This window comes from Alligator mississippiensis, chromosome 14 (assembly GCF_030867095.1).
Source record: "Alligator mississippiensis isolate rAllMis1 chromosome 14, rAllMis1, whole genome shotgun sequence".
Classification (NCBI taxonomy): Eukaryota; Metazoa; Chordata; order Crocodylia; family Alligatoridae; genus Alligator; species Alligator mississippiensis.
Window position 1 is genome coordinate 31,450,302 of NC_081837.1, and position 17,416 is coordinate 31,467,717.

The window sequence follows — 17,416 nt, forward strand, 5'->3', positions numbered from 1 at the left end:
TTTTTATTTTTGTGATTCATCTTTGCATCATTTCCAAGATTTTTACATTCACTGCAGACATCCTAAATGAATGTCATAGTCCAATGCTGGTCTCAACAGTAAAGAGAAAATCACTTCTTTGCTCTTACTGTTTATACAGCCAAAGATTCTTAATGGACTGATGTCTGTATTACAGTTGGCACTAATTGCTTCCCTTGTTCATAGTCTAAGCACACAAGGGGCAAAAACTAAGTTGTCCTCTTCCCCTTAAAGGTGGAGCTTCCAAATCAAGGGGGAAGCATGTGTTGCTACCGTCTGTGTTGTGCTTGGCCTTACAGAAATACAAAACTTCATTCTCCAGGGTCTCCTTTCACCCATATGAAAATGTATTTGAAAATAAGAATGAAAAGGAAAATAAGACAATTTGCCAAAAGACTCCTGAATTGGGTATTTGGAATCAACCCTGTTTTAATAAGGCAGAAGACTATATCCTGATGAGAAAGTTTAAAATGGGACAAGAAACCTCCTTTTAGGGTTTATTATTTATTCTTTATTGGACACAGGTGGATCCTATAATTCTTTCCTGATGTGTCTTTCAGTCTTATCGACTGCTGTGCAGTCAAGGAATTGCAGGATCCTTTCTCTCCCTGGCTGGGTGGCTGTTCTCTTGCAAAGGAACAGTAAACTCAACAGCTTTTCTGCAAAAAAAAAAAGGCCCAGCCCACTTAACTGTTATTTTTGACAGCTACACATATTTGCAGTCTTATTCCATGGTCAGTGTTGGCAATATGCAAGCATCTACATGGCTACCAAAAATATGCCGATAGCTGGGTAACCAAAGAGGTGGTTAACCATGTTAGTTTGAAAGGTAGACAGGACGGTAGATGGTAGAAGGTAGACAGGGTGGTACCTTAGAGACTAACTGGTTCAGAGAGGCATGAGTGCTTGTAGGCAACAGCCTCCTTCAAGGCCTTCTCCCATTCAGGGTAACAGCCATACCCACACTTTAGCTTGTTCTCTTCCTCTTGGCTGATCAGTGTGCCAGCTTCAGCAGGAGAGGACAAGATAATGCCTTCCCACTGTGCTGGGAAGCACGAGAAGTGTAGGCTCAAACTTCTGAATGAGAAGGACCTTAGACTTTGGGTCTCCTACTTCCTGAGTGAGTGTCTTAACCACTAAGTCATTGGGCTAAAATGTGGAGGGTCCTCCTCCCCCTAATATCTGCTAGTCATGAGCAGGAGCAGGGAGGTGGTGCAGTGGTGCAATTGCACGGGGGTACAGAGCCATGCACATGTGCAGTCAGAGTGCAGCCTGCTGCGAATGCTCAGTAGTAACATGGATGTTTGTGCATCCACACTGACCCAGGAAATAGAATTGCAAGCTGCATAAATGCCCAAAATGCCTGTTTTGCAGCTGGAGAGGTGCCAGTTGAGCACTTGAAGTGCAATAGGATTCTGCCCTTCGCTTCCATGTGTCAAAGTCATTTGTTTACCATGGAAGGCAAAGGAACAGAAGGGAAGAGAAAGTCCTTTTTTCATATATCTCCAGCTTATGCCAAGTCATTGTCGGCATTTCCGTTCTTACAGGATTCCCTGAAAGCAGCTAATAGAGGCCATCAGTTTCTATTACAACCCTGTTTTTTTCAGTTGCCCGCAGCTTTCATTTCTCAACATCATACAATGTTCTTTTGGGGGGTTGGGATTGTCAGTGTTTGGTTTCAAACCAAAATACGCCTGGGCCAATTTTTAGCTAGACCAGCCTAGTTTTTCTCTCCTTTCAAGATGGCTGATATGACCCAAGTGAATAGTAGTCACAAATGGAAGTCGTGGAGGGGTAATCTGCTACCCAACAGCACTGAAGGAATCAGAATCTGGCAAAGAAGTATGACTAGAGGAAAATGGCTGTTTTGAAAATCATGAGATTTTTCAAGCTGGCAAGTGTGGTCATGAGCCGAATGAAGGGCACTGCCTATTTCTGATGTTATTTATGACACTACGCTATTTTGCTCAAGTAGTGTAGGACATTGGCTAATCGTGGTTATGGGTGCCTCTCCTAAAAGATGATCTCTTATGCACTGTTCCATAACGAGACTCACTCTTGACCTCTGTTTCCCCCAACCTGTTAGCCAAACTGCTATTTATGCTCAAAGGTCTCTGCCAATGCCTCTTTGGTGAATGATACTTGATATGTCTTGAGTAATGCCTTGAAGATCAGTTATTTGGGGCAGAGCCCCCAAGAGGAGTAGCTTCTGCAGCTAAGGATCTGTCATGAACAGTTGCCCTACAGGACTGGAATTTCATTGCCCAGCCCCCTTCTTTGGCACCTCTCTTCCTGGGTAACACGCAGTGCGGTACCAGCAGCTGTAGATCCCAGCCTTGGGCTTGTCGGATGAAGTATCCAGCATTCTGAGGGACTCAAACGTTTGGCGTTGTCCTGGGTTGATAGTCCGAAGTGATGTAAGGGCAACTTGATCTGAAAATGCCCCATAAAATTTGAAAGAGGAAACCATCTGGACTTGGAAGTTATTGTTCTGTGACAAAGAGAAATAGCTCCTCTAATCTCCTGACTTGCATTTTGATCTAAATCTTTCTCCTCCTTTGAGAGTCACGGTCGGTCCAAATTTTCTTGCAGGCAGCTGCTTTTTCCTGTCCCCACTTACCTCGAGGAGCAAACAATAAATTTTGCTGTAGTCCCCTCTCCCCCGCCCCCCTCCACCATCATCTAAACTCCTTCAATGCTCTCTTAATGACGAGATGGAAACGTGCTTCTAGGGGAGACTCGGGCTGGTTTCTGAGGTGTGCTTTGATTGTCACAAAGCTCCATTTAACTACCACACGGAGCCTGGCTGCTCCCCCACTCATAAATCCCTGCTGCTTTTCCACAGAGCATTTGGCACTGACTACACAGATGCAGCCAAACATCTTACACTTGAATCCAGGTGGGGAAGAGAGATTTTTCTTGAGCCGAGACTGATTTAGACCAAGAATAAGTAACAACAATGTCACTGATCACCTGCTAGGGCTTGGAGTCTCCCCAGGCCACTTTAAGGAGGCTGTATTATAGGACAACCTGATGCTTTCCAGAACACAGACCAGGAAGGAAGAGACTGCCCAGTAACACTATGGTAATAGATTAACACTTTATATCACAGGGAATATAAAATCTCTTGGTGTATTATCGAGAAGTACAGTATGAGGGGAGAGAGCCTGGAAATAGAAGACAGAGAGATTTTGTGGAGTTGCACAAGGGAAGTTCTACTCTACTGCAGGAGATAAGAAACAACTCTGCCTCCTTCCATCCCTCCCCTTTCCCCACAACACCCCTACTGCCCTGAGCTCCTACTTGCTTGGTGAGCTCTTGCCCATGGGAGTTGTCCTACTGGAATCAATAGCACTACTCATGTGAGTAAGTGCTTACCAGTGTAAAGCTCAGACTGCCCCATTGGTGCTTGCTGCCTTCTGCTTGTGTGCAAGGGATCAGATCATCTGGACCTAGAATTTCAGGGGACTGTAAAGAGCTTTAGCCATATGGCCATCACCAGTGTTAATGGGAGCCAGGTGTCTAATGCACCCATATGCTCACATACACAAAGGGACACATGCAATACAATACCTCTAACAACTTAGAAAGAATAATTCAGCAACAAAGATGCTGGTTCTGCCAAAAACTAAGACCTAAAAATAAGCCACTGGCCTTCAAAATGCAGACAGCCCTGACTCCGTAGGAATTTATGATCCAGTGGGCCTCAAAGACAGAAGTAACACAGGTAACTTTACAATCCATGCTGCCCTTACAAGACAGCTAGCACATGGATCTCCAGGAACAAAATTAACGCAAAGGCTTCATGGTGCATGGGGCTGCTAGTGTTAGCAATAACAGTTGCGGTTCACAATACATGGCACTTGGACAGCAGGAGATTAAGAGAGGAGAAAAAAAAGGAAAAGAATTGCTGACTTTATGTGGATAATGCATATCAGAATGTCATGTTAGCCACTCAGCTCCAGGGTTAGACATTTTTAAAGCATTAAACTGCAGATAACCTTTAAATTGCCGTCAAACTGGAGTAAATCCAGGAGTCTAAATCTGGAAATATTTCCATTTTTTCTGCAAACAAAGATAATAAAACTGTAACTGAAGACATGAGGACAGAGCTCAAAACCTTCCTTTTGCTGTTCCCTAGCTTCTTGGGGTGCAGATTTTCTTCTTCGCTTTACATACCCTCTTGCTAACTTTAGCCTTGGCTTCTACCTGGGCACTGAGACCCATGGAGCTCTAGAGAGCACGTAAACCAGGGGGTGATTTCTGTTGGACTTATTGTAAAGGAAGGAGATCTGTTCCCAAATGATTGTGACTCTTATCCAGGGCCCAGGAGTAGTTGCTAAGGATCATTAAAGCTGGACCCCAAGCGCATTGGCAGTTTAGACCAAGATTTTCAAAGTGTCCCAAAGGCTTCCTGTTAAAGTGAAGGTACATCAGGCACCCAAGCTCCTTAGATAGCATCTTCCCTCTCCAATTCCAGGGTGGGTACCAATTGCATGCCATGTGTTAGCTGGTCAGTCTGTTCTTCTGCTGTCATTTCAGTGGTGTCGCTTGCTTCTGCTTGGTGCTGGAGGGATGTACAAACTGAGATTAACTTACCCAGGTGTGTTTGGCAGGAAGCACAACTAGCAGGACTGTATGCAATTCAGTGCCAAAGTCATAGGGGAATCTTAGTGAATGGGAGTCCAAGGAGTGCAACATATTCTATCATCCATCCCAGGGGACATAAGCAGCACCGTCTTGGGAACCCTCCGATTCAGTTGCAGATCCAGCTCTGAACTGGGGCCCATGCAAGTGCTTCTTCTAATTTTTCCTTGAAGAAGTGCTACCAAAAGCTTCAGCTGGAGCATACACCCCTCCCCACCCCCACCCCCCCTTGTCTGACTGTGAGCTAGTAATTACCATGAATGCTGCTCTACTCCAAATGAATGTTGCTCTGATTTCAGCACAGGGAAGACTGGAGTGTTTCTTTTTCCTCCACCTTTTTAGGTTCTATCACAATTCACAGGCTAGCACACCCAGGACAGCTTTAAGCTAGATACCCCAGGTACCAATAGCAACAAAATCATTGTAGCAGGGGCTACCATAGGTTTCAGCCACCTGTGTCATTGCTGCACTCTACTCTGAGGCTCATGCCGGCTCCTTGTTTGACTGCTGTCAGTCCTCGAGCTGGCTAGATTAAGCTACTGTGAGTGTGCATCCCTGTGCTCTAGTCAGATATTTCAAATGTAGTGTAGGCTTATTCAAAGAGACTATACCACTACACATGGGTTTTGCAGTGCCTCTCTATATTGCTTGTGTTCTGTTTGCCCTGAGAGGCCTGGCTTACAGAGCCTGCCTCATAGATGCCTGACAAGGTATACATGATACCACAATACCTAGCCTGCTCCAGGTGGTAATTGGCCTGCAGAGCTCCACTGAGTCATGGCTCAGAGACTGCTGGGGAAAAAACAGTGCAGCTCTTTAATTATCTCCATTTTCTTTGCAGTCATCTCCACAACAACCGAATCCAGAGCCTGGGGACCAATGGCTTTGAAGGCCTGCACAGCCTGGAAACTTTGTGAGTCATCCATTTTTTCTTCTGTACTAAATACTTCCCTCCATGTGGATGTGGTGCTTGAGTATATTCATACTTGGCAGGCTAGCAGCTGAGCCCACAATGAGGGCACTGTGTGCATTCATGCCAGGCCAAGTGGCTAGTCCAGTTCAACCGTGTCCTCTTTGAGCAGTGGGGAGGGGTGGTAGAGTGGCAATGCAGGCATTACTGGAAGAAGAGGGGGTGTTTCATTGCCAGTGTGATGGTGAGGGGTATGTGTAATTTGGCTTTCTTCAAGGAAACACCTTGCTTTTTGTGGCATTGTATCAGCTTACATTACCCATTAACTATGCTCCAGCTTCCTATCTGGGGTCCAGTATGCAAGCACCCTCTCTCATAAACTAGAGTGGGGTCCTAACCATGCCCGTAGACCAGCTGATCATTTCCCCTTGGGCTTCAAGGTGATGAAGACCTTTAAGAGCCTTAAGGCACATCTTTGCTATGTCCAGACCACAGTATGGAGGGCTATAAGAAGCACGATAAACCTCTTCTGCATGACCCACCCCAAGATGTGTCATGTATCTGCCAGAGACAAGGATTTCTTAGGGTGATATTGGACCAACTGCGTAGTTGAAATAGAGTAAGATGAGCTTTCAAACACAGCACATTCTTAATGTTGCTGCCCTCAAAGCACAGCCGACAGCCGATGGTACCCACCCAGCACTGTCCTAAGGCAGCTGCATTACATTTTTCAAGGTGTGGGGGACACAGAGTAGGCAGGCTGCACTTCAATGCAGTGCTGATTAGTATGGTCTGGAGGCAATATAGGCATAACCTTACTTCATTTTCCCTGCTCTTATCTCTTAGCATATCCCCCTGCCCCCACCTCCACACACAGAAGTCCCACATATGTCAGCCTAAACTACTCATCCGCCAGTTCCTTACACAATCTGTCTTCCATTTTCTGAAAATCAGACCTGGGTATATGGTAAAACTCCTAACCAAGGTGTTTTACAAGCATTTCAGGTCACCAAAGTAGTCCAGGGACAGTCAACTGCTCCATGTTTGTATAGCACCTAACACCATGGGGGCCTGCTTTTACGTTAGCCCCAAGGCATTCCTGCAATAAACACAATTATTATTATTAGCAGTGATGATGTTTGAAAAGCCCTCATTCTCCAGGATATTCTGCCCTGCAAACAGTATCTTGTGAGCCTGAACTCCAGGGATCCTCTGTTAGGCATGAATCCTGCCTCTAAGGACAACAGCTCTGCTGGCTTCTCACAAACAGATTGCACTCCAAGGGAGTTAAAAGCTGGGGTCTCGCCCTGCCCATAGTGTGTCCATGCCTCTGCACCATGACCTGCCTGGGGTTAATGTGCTATGCACTGGCATAGTCTAAAATATAAACAAACAAGCAAATAAATCAAGCCCGTGAAAGGGTCAAAACAAGTATCTTCTTGCCCTTGGTTGCATAGAAACTTTCCCCTCTGTGCAGCCCATGGCGTGAGAGTCCGAGACAAACCACCAACAAGGGAGAAAAAGCGGGTGGAGGACAAAGCTTCCCATCATAAAAGTGTCACTCAAAGAGTCATGGCCTTTCTATGCTGATCGCGTTACTGAAACATGGAGCGTTGTTGAGCACAGATGCAGCAGGCAAGCTAGCAGTCCCTAGATGCACCCATCAGGTGCTAGAGGACAGGGCAGTCTTGCATTTGGACTGCCAGAGCCTGAGGCCTCCCAGGAGGGGCTTTTCCTGAGCCTAGGGGGGAAGGTGTGAATGCTGAAAGACAAGGGGCTTACTTGGTGTCTTGCAGATCTTTCTTTGATTGCCAGTACGTCAGGCTGGATATCTCTGTATGTATTTTTTAACAAGTACAGGCCTCAAGACACTTGGTTATCATGACATTAGGCATGGGGAAGGCAAAGATCTTTTGGGGGGATAGCTTTTATTACACCAGTTCTATGGGTGGAATACAGTTAAACAAATCAAGTTAGAGAAAATTTTGAATACAAGGTATTTATCATCAGATCCGAGGAGGGAAGCAAGCACAACAGTTGACAGTTAAGAACAGAGGGTAGAGCTGGCAGGTTGGGGGTGAGGGAAGGAGAAATTCCCAAGGGTAGTAAAAAAATGATTAGCAGAACATCAGGGCAATGGGCTTCAACAAAGGCCCTGTTTTCCCTGCTGTACAAGCACTGACAGTGAAGCTAAACGCAGAAGTTCTGGGTCTAGACCCTGTTTCAAGGTGGGAAAGCACTGAGCAGCTCAGCCTTGGTGACCCTGCCAGTGGATTTAGAAATCTTGTGTGCACAATTAAATTTAACTCTTCTGGGTCCAAGACAGGCTGAGAATATTTTGCAAATCTCACATTAAAATTGAGATTAAATTTTAACATTTGTGTTTGACATCCGTTTTCCTGTATTGCATGAGCCAAATTCCACTATCCAGGATTTTATAGGTGACCCCCACAGTAGGCAATAACTGGCCAGGGTGTCATTGGGAGCAAAAGCTGTTCTTCTGCATCTACGAGGTGCCTTTTGTACTGCTGCAGATGTGGCACTTCAGACAAGGGCATCATGGTTTTGCTTGTGACATTTAGCAGGGAAAGAGACATTTTAGTCACAGTTTTCAAAGGACCCGATTGTCACAACCCAGACTTCTGGTGAGGGTTGGGGGGGAAGTCACTTTTTAGGTGTTAAGGGCACAAGTCTAGGAATCCCTTCAGCCAGCACCTCCTTCCTGCTCTGTGAGATGGGGAGCTTGTCCAGGGCAAGGAAAAAAGGGACAGGGTCAGACACGGCAAGGTTCATGTAAGACATAGGCAGCAGCATGGCACAAGTTCAAGATGGGCAGCAGAGGCCAGGCTAGGAAGCAGAGAAGCCAGGGATCTGGGATCAGGAAGAACAAACGCTAGAACTGGCACCAGAAAAGCCTCCTCAGTTGAAAACGCACAGAGCGCTGCAAGGGCTACTGCCTATATGCAGCAGCCGCAGGGACTAGCTAAGGGCATGCTGCCAGCCTCCAGCCAGTCCCATGTGGGCAACCAGGGCCAGCGAGGGGCTTGTCACCTGCCTGCTGTTGCCTCCTGACACCCAGGGCTAGGGACCTACTCAAATTGCAATTTCATGGCTTGTGCAAAAATTGGACAAAATAACATGCTGCTTCCCCAGTGGGACCCAGCACTCCTCATAGCTGCTGCAGCCTAGGGGGAGGTGGGTACGGCCACATTATGGACAGCCGTCTTAACAACTGGGTTAAGTCCCTCACCCAATTAGAGGCATGGGGGGCACCACAGTAAACCCAAGAACATGGTGGCTGGCCTTGTGTTGTACAGGCAAAATCAGTCGCCTGCCTCCTGGAGTTGGGTAGACCCCTACCTATGGAGTTAGCAGTAGAGCTGCACTCAGGGACCCCCACCACATCCCTCTGGATGTCTAGGCCAGGGTCTGCAGCAGGGAAAAGGATTGTGTTTTATTAACTGCTCTCAGGTCCTGAGGATTCAGGAGAGAAATGCCTCTGCTTGCTCTGTGCAATTCCTCAGCAACATGTGGGCTAGAGAGTTAGCACCTGAGAGCAGCTTGTGCATGAAGCAGGGTCCTGCAGGAAGGTCCCTGGCTATGCAGATGCAGAGCACAAATGATCTGTTTTTTGTTCACTTTGGAGAGCAACTGAGCTAAAAAGGGAGCTGTCACACTTCCATCTTCCCTGTAGAAACTGGTGCACAAGTGAGCAGCTCTTTATCTGTGCCACCTCAGGAACAGGATCCCACACTGCTAGGGCCCCTATGCTATGTCCCTCTACTTACAAGGTGGTTGCAAAAGATGATACAGCCTTGAAGTTGTCTCAGATCCCAAATCCCACCTGGTCAAGAAGGAGCAGATATCAAAGAGTAACCGCTGAAAGCAGCTGGGTGAAAAGGTGCTTAGCCTATCTGCTGTAACATTAGTATATACCCAATAGTAACTTCTGAAGCCTTCCATATAATTTTCTAACTAAAGGGTAATTTCCCTCTCTGGCATTCCCAAAACTTTACCATTTTGACACCTAATCTCATGTGAAATAGTGGTGGAAGTAGCAATTTTGTGGAGGATTAAGCCCCCTTCCACACCCCACCTTAAGAAACCATTAAAATCACAGAATAATAGAAAATTAGGGTTGGGAGGGACCTCAGGAGGTCACATCTAGTCCAACCCCCTGCTCAAAGCAGGACCATCCCCAACTAGATCATCCCAACCAAGGCCTTGTCTAGCCCGGTCTTAAAAACCTCCAAGAATGGAGATCCCACCATCTCTCTGGGTAACCTGTTCTGGTGCTTTACTACTGTCCTAGTGAGAAAGTTTTTCCTAATATCTAGCCTAAACTTCCCTTGCTGCAACTTGAGATCATTGCTCCTTGTTCTGCCATCTGCCACCACTGAGAGCAGTCCAGCTCCATCCTCTTTGGAACCGCCCTTCAGGTTGTTAAAGGCTGCTATTAAATTCCCCCTCAGTCTTCTCATCTCCAGACTAATAAGCCCAGTTCCCTCAGCCTCTCCTCAGAAATCATGTTCCCCCTAACCATTTTTGTTGCCCTCCAGTGGACTCTCTCCAACTTGTTCACACCCTTTCTGCAGTGGAGGGCCCAAAACTGGACACAGTACTCCAGATGTGGCATCACCAGTGCTGAATAGAGGGGAATAATCACTTCTATGAAGTGCCTGTGGGCAGCAGCTGGGTTGAGGGACTAATTTGGGAGAGAAACTGTGGCTATGTAAAACTTGGGGAACTAGGTCAACCCAATGCTGGCAGGTTGATGAATGGTCCAGTGGGCTGTGGCAATGCATTCCTATGGCAGGTTGACCTGTAGTCTGAACAGATATTGTCTCCAAGTCCCACGTGAGCATCAGGTCAACCCAGTGCATTCTTAGGGGTAGACCTATCGTCTCACTCTCAGGTGGTTAGGCGTCTGCTTCAAGCTCTCTTCCCAGAAACGTAATAAGGAATCTTGCCTGTTCACCTGGCAGTACAGAAGAGTGCACATAAAGGAAAAGCACAGACCTGACACTATAGTGCTGTGAAAAGAAACTCCAGCAGGACAGTGGCAAGGGGACTAGGGTGTAGACAGTAAAACCGCTGGATACTAGGAGCCATTTTTTTAACCTGTCTTCTGATACTTTGAAAAGGAATGGCCAGGAGGGGTTCTTCAGGGGGAGGCAGTGGCTTTGAGACTGCAGGGGTGAAGCAATTCAAGCAAGTGAGGAAAGCAAAGCAAGGAAAAGCCCAGCCTCTGGAAAGAGCAGAAGTGTGGAATGTCAGAAGTGCTGTTTCCAGGTGCAAAACTGCCTGAGGCCCATCACTCCCATCACTGTTCCTGTTTACCTTGTAAAACCTACACTATAATTTATTACTCTTTAGCTCCTTAAGTGCAAACCGTAAGACACTGGATAACAGAATCAAGAGAATGCTACTGTTAGAAGAGCCTTAACTTTTGCGTTTCCTGACTTTCATGGACTTGTGGTGAAAAACAGGGACCAGAGCTGGAAAGGAAAGTTCCCGTGTCTCAGCCGCAGTAGCTGAGTGGTTAGGACACTTGCCATAGGTTAATTGTTACTTGGGCCGTGTTCCCACACGTGTTTCGAAGCTAAGCCACTAGTCATTTGCTAAAATGGAAGTAAGATAGTGTGATGGGGAAGTTTCTGCCCCACTTGGAGCAAGAGTCCGGGCTAGATTTGAGGATAGCAGCCATCTCATTGAGCCATTGCATGTATCTCCCTAGATTGGTCCAGGCAGCCAACTTTAAAAGGAGGTGTGGAGAGACCACTGGCTAGCATTTAACTTGTGCAGTGATGGTTAGAGTGCTGTGCTGCAAAGTCAGATCTTATTTTACCTGTTAGGCATGTAAATGAAATGTTATTCTACCCTGATCGTGTCCCTGAAAATCCATTAATGCACTTTCCTTTGTTAAACACTGGGCCCGGCTACATGTTCATTAACGTGCCTTTGCTACTGTGCATTACATTTAATACCTCTAATATGAGGTACTAGATAAAGGCGCAGTAGCTGTCCTAATGTGCGGTACCAAAGGCAAATGTTTTTTATGATGCTTAATACACAGTAGACTAATTCTACTGTGCATTAGCACAGTTTTTGCCGTGATGCGCTACTGTGCAGTAGAAGAGTCCACTGTGCATTAAGGTATCTCATGTAGATGTGCCCACTGTCATCTTAGTCTTAAGACTGTCACAAAAAAGCATCAAGGAATAGGAGAACCCACCTGCCTTTTGTATAAACAGGTTTTCATGAACTCAGACTGGTGTGGAAGGGGATTGCAGTTAGACACCTAAGTGGGCTTAGGCACTTAATATCAGTAGGTAAATGAAATCTGGCCCTTAGTCTTTCTGTGTCTCAGTTTCCCCATATGTAACAATAGCACTGCCCAAGCCCATAAGTGCCATTGGTGAAAATACAGTTTGCCCCAAATAAAGTATCCACACTTTAGTCATCAAGAATACAGACATATTCATAGAACCTCAGTCAACTGTCCTCCTTCATTCAGTGTAGTTATCACCAGGGGGAAAGTGCCGGCATGTCAGTGTAGACATTTTGAACACCTACAATAAGGTATATTATAAATTAGGCTTCTTGCTTTGTAAGGAAACAAGAATCAGCACTGCCAATCCATATGCCTCTGTATCTCTGATAACTTGAGCACATGTATATTTTTGAGACACCCTGTATTTCTATATGCATGTCTAAGAAATAGGTCTGTAAATAGCAGCGACTAGTCTGTAGAGCAAACATCTTGGTTATAGCCTCTACTGCCCTTTCCCCCCTAGGACTATGGAAATATAGCATCACAAGGAGGGGCTAGGCCTTCTAAGCAAAAGCAAGGGAAAGTACTGCCTGGACTTTGGAGGATGGCTAATTCTTGGGATTGTATTCAGCAGCAGTCTCAGAAGGATACCTCACATGGTTCTGCAGGAGGGAATTTTCACAGTGGCATCTGAAATTGCTCATAACTCACTTCATAACTGCTTCAGCATGGCTTTGTTGAGCTGTTTGCTAAGGTTCATGGTCTTTTTGAGCAAATTTGAGCTCAGTCTCCCAGGGATTTCTAGCCAATGAATAATTTGGGGCCAAAAACATCTCAGAGTTAGTTTTGCTGAAAATAGGTGATGTTCCACAGCAGCAACTGTACTTCACTCTCCTGGGATGCAAACTACCCATGTGTGGAGGGGAAAGATATTGTGACTCACTGTCTGAAGGAGAAAAAGCAGTAAGTGGAAAAAGGTGTAGGGCTGGCAAGATATCCGAAGAAGGTGAACGAGTCCTGAAGAGAAGTACTGTGGGGCTAACAGCACTATCCACCCCCAAGTGCGAAAACACTGAGATATGAAGGTTGAACTTCAAGACTGGACACAAAAGCCCCGCTAAGTCCAAATATACCCCCAAACTGCAATTCAGCATCCGCAGCCGCTGAGCTTGTGCTAGGCAGGAGCAGACCTTGATTTTGACATAAGCTTATCTCATTCTTCAAAGCTCCTATTGCACAGCAATGTGTTCCCTGGCTGGTGCGTAAGGAGGGCATCTCACGAAGCAGAGAAGTTGTTTATGGATATTTTTATAATTTCCAGTAATATGACTGTATCATCCAGAAAGGGTTCCCCACAGGTGAAGCTACACCCAGCCCCGTAGACAAGGGACAGGTTTGTTCTCTGCCACTGGGATGATTTTGCCAGAGCTGTGAGAGGAGGCGTTTACGGCCTGGAGCACTAGGAGCCATCACAGAAATGGCGAGTAGACACGTTTAGGCAAGTTGTCGGGACTTCTGATATGTTAATAAGATAAGTGGGCGGCATGGCAGATTCTACTGTGCGTTTGAACTTGGAGGCCTCTCAACCGGGAATTGGCTGAGACAATCAAAAGGCATCCCCTGCAGCCTGGCAGGGAAAGGAGCCTTGGATACAGTGTACTGATGTTCCAAGACCTCTCCGCCAACTTCTGGCTCACTTTATTTATTGCTTCTCATACACCACAGACCAGGGTAGGGCTTTAAATATGCTTTGACATTCACACCTGCATCTTCTTCCTCTTGTTTACCATTTCCATTACTGCAGGGCTTGAGAGCCAACAGAGATTGAGACCCTATTATACTAGGTGCAGTACAGGGTCCCTGCCCCAAAGAGCCCTAAGATACTGAGGCACCTAAATCCTATTTGGGCACCTAATGCACATTGAAATCAATGGAGTTAGGAAGGATCTGGGCCTTGCAGTTCAAATATACCCAGGGAGGGAGAAGGACTAGTACACACAGGCACAGTGATGCCTGTGACAAGCCTGCGAGAGTGACCCCAGAGCCTCTTGCCTTGGGGTGTCCCACTACCTCCTTGACCTGGGTTTCCTCACTAGATGCATGTAGCTTGGATCAGCAAATGTAGTAGGCTGTGGTGGGGACTTTGGGCATGTCCCCAGTATGGTTGGGTGGATAAAGCTTCCTATAAAGCTCAGGGCAGTAAATACAAGGAAAGAAATTGCAGAAACCCCCCCCCCACAATCGCGCTTTTTCCCCAATGACCTCTCTGCTCCATAGCTCTGCAGTTTCCTAATCCTCGTCTCTGGTCCCTGCCAGCTCCTCTTCTGCTCAGACACAGGTGATAAATCACTTGAAGAGAACAAACCATTGCTTGTTTAAAAGCTCTTTTGTTTTGTTGTGGGTTTTTAAAAAAAAAAAATAGCATTAACAAATTAAAACTTCTCCCAAAAGGGCAAACCCGGAACCTCTGGCCCCAGGCACTTTATCTGCCTAACCTTGCCTCACAGGAAGTGCCCTCACCGCAGACTTTCCCAATACGCTGCTCCCATCACCTGGGTAATTAGGCAGGTTCGTAAATGCAGAGAGCAGAGCAGAAGTCTCCCAGCGCCAAGAAACACTTGGATTCTCTGGAGGAGAAAATAAAGACAATTCAAATTTGCCCTGGGCCAGGAGAGTGAAACCTGGGAACCTTCTTGCCATGGCTCCTGTGGCGTAGGGTGTGACCCTTTCAGGGGCACATGGGACTTCATCATGTCTCGGATAAGCTGCAGTGGGAAGGGATGCCCAACTCCCAGAACGGAACGTGCCTTCCCCGCTGATGCAGAGGATCCATGCGCAGTGCACAGCGGGCCCATTTTCCCAAAGTGGCCGATTATCTTGATGCTTCCATTTGGGAAACCTTTCTGAGGCACCTCCTGCATGGTTCTCAGGGTTGCTGGGTTCAGTTTGGCCTGTGGGTGCTGGGTGCTTCCTGACAACCAGACCTATGGATGTCTCAGCACTGGCACCTGCAAAACTGCAGCACCCAGTATAAGCAGGCATGTATGAAGACTTTGGCTCAGCAATCCCAATCATCCTTGCTTCTGTGGGTGCAGCTCCTCTGTGAAAAGACCAAAACAGACCAAATGGATGGAGAGAGGTTACCAGGGACAGAGCAATTAAGAACCAAGGGAGGGAAAAAGCAGGAATGTAGCAGGGTGTCAGGGAGAGGCGAAAAGAGCCAGGGGGTTCTCCTTCATGGAGGCATTGTTGCAGATGCTTGGAAGGTGTCTGTAAGTGAGCTAGCCCATGCTGAATGCTATGAAGTCATTTAGTAAGATTGTAGGAGTCTTCAGTAAACAAGGCAAGCCTCCTTTAAAACCAGATAAGAGAATACACTAGCACAGGGCTGTCCAACTTCTCAGGGACCAGGGCTATGTGAGCCATGGACTGGGGGGGGGCCACACACTGTATGAGCTGTGTGTCGCATGGGTGGTTCCCTTTTCTGCCATGTGGGCAGCCTCACCCTGCTCCTAGCCAGGTGCACGGAGCAGGCAGCTCCCCCTTCTGCTGCTGTGTGCAGCACAGGCAGCCCCACTCCCCACCAGTGCATATGCACTGCAAATAGCCCAGCCCCTTCCCCTGCCAGGCACTCAACGCAAACACCCCAGCCCCCTCCCACTGCACCCCTTGTCAACAGAAGGGAGGGATTCTGTCCAGCCAGCCCGGGTGCGGGGGCAGCCCTGGCTGTGGTGCGTGCAGCACCTGGGCATGCGGTAGGACAGGGGGTGGCATGGCAGCTGGACTCCACTTCCTGGCAGCCCCCACAGAGGTGACTCTTTCTGGTTGTCACTGCTAGTGTCACCACTGCCACCAGCCCCACTGCCTGGCCACCACTGCCCATCCACCCCACACTCACCGCCAGGAGCACTGGACAGAGCGGGCAAGTGAGTGGAGTGTCCATAGAGACTGTCCTGGGCCCCATGCAGGCAGGATGCACTCAACCAGCCAGATAGGATGGGACTGTAGGCAGGGAGGGAGTGGGATGGGTGAGCAGAGCCAGGGCTGGGATTGTGGGGCAGTGATAACATGGGACCAGGACTGAGGCCAGGGCAGAGCCATGATCCACTGCCAGCAGTGTCTGGAAGTGGACCAGGTAGGGGCTGGGATCAAAAGCGGCAGCCTGGATGGAAGAGACTCTCATTAGACCCCCAACCCTTCCCTTTTTGTTCATCTCCTCAAGGTTCTCTTTCAACCCTTCTCAGATGTCTCACTTCCCAAGAACACCTGAGTCAGGGAAACTACTTGCACTAGAGGAAAAATCCCTTTATTTCCAGACATTCAGAGACAGAATTTGTTGCATGTAAAAGGGAGGAACAGACAGTGCAGGCAACAAAAGCAATGACACAACCAGGCTGCGACGATGCTTCTACCTTGGTCTCCCAATGCAAACCCAGCCCTGCCCTTACTCTTCAGTCTTCACCCACAGCCCTTGTGATTGCAATCCTCGGCTTCTCCTCCTGCTCTTCCAATGCCTCGCAGTCCTGACCTGCAGCCCCCTGCTATTCCATCCATGTGCCCCCTGCACCCAGTGCCAATGATGCTACTCAGTCCTGAACCAGTTCCACACTCTCATTCCAGCACTAGCCCTCTGCCCCTGAGCTGAAAGCAGGACATTGCTCTTCAGCAAATTGCACAAAAAAGAAAAGAAAAAAGAAAAAGGTTTAGCATGACCCTTCCAAATGCTCGTGTCCCAAATGATCAGCTGCAGACCAGGCTTTTGAGACTCCATCTCCCAGACAGCAAAGTGCAATAACACCCTGCACGGTTCTCCTGCCAGCATTGTTAGCCCCCTGGTTATTGTCCATCTCATCTCAACGACTGAGGTCCCTGCTGCTTTTGGCTTTGTGGTCAATCTCTTTTGTGTCTTGGAAGTGATACGTGCATGGCAACTCTTGTGTTTGCAGGACCCCCCACGAGATCCCAGCTCTCAGAGGCTTATTTCAACCTTGTTAAATAAATCAAATGGAATTGAAAACATATTTAATTCTGTACCTTCATCAGTTACAGAACAGACAGAAACACTGCTTGGAACAGACACATTCTGGGCACTGCTACATTTTTAAATGGGGACCAGAGCTCTGTTAGGAAGGATTGGCAGCTACAGAAGTACAAGGCAGGAAGTACATGCGGCTTCCTTCTCACTCTAATTTAAGTCTTGATCCCACGTAAACCCCAGGATAGCGATGCTGATGCTATAAAACAAAGGCCAGGCTCTTTCTCTGCAAGGCTAGTAGAAACAAATGCCTGGGCAGAAAAAAAATGCCCTGTATTGGCAAACAGCTTTGATCAGCTTCCCCCAAAGCCAAGCACCTGGTACTTTTCCTGCTGGGTTCTGGAGCAGTGTGCATAAGGGGAAAGCTGTTCACCCAAGCCAGAAACAGCCATGCTCCCTGCTGTCACATCCTTCTTACAGATCTCTCTTCTTCTGTCCCTAGGAGCTGGTAGGCAGGTGGCATATTCCAAAGGTCCTTCCCAGGGCATTCATTCAATCTCTTGGGCAGCAAGGAGGGTTCATTGGCACTTTA

The 17,416-nt window shown here is 47.4% G+C and overlaps 1 protein-coding gene across 1 annotated transcript in view; it reads left to right on the plus strand.

Moving 5' to 3' along the window:
- The window catches only part of LGR6 (leucine rich repeat containing G protein-coupled receptor 6), a 214,234-nt gene that overhangs the window by 147,386 nt on the left and 49,432 nt on the right, over positions 1-17,416 (plus strand). Inside the window, exon 6 of the mRNA XM_014609405.3 lies at positions 5,507-5,578. Within this exon, the coding sequence (XP_014464891.3) occupies positions 5,507-5,578 (72 nt within the window). The remainder of the gene's footprint in view (positions 1-5,506; positions 5,579-17,416) is intronic.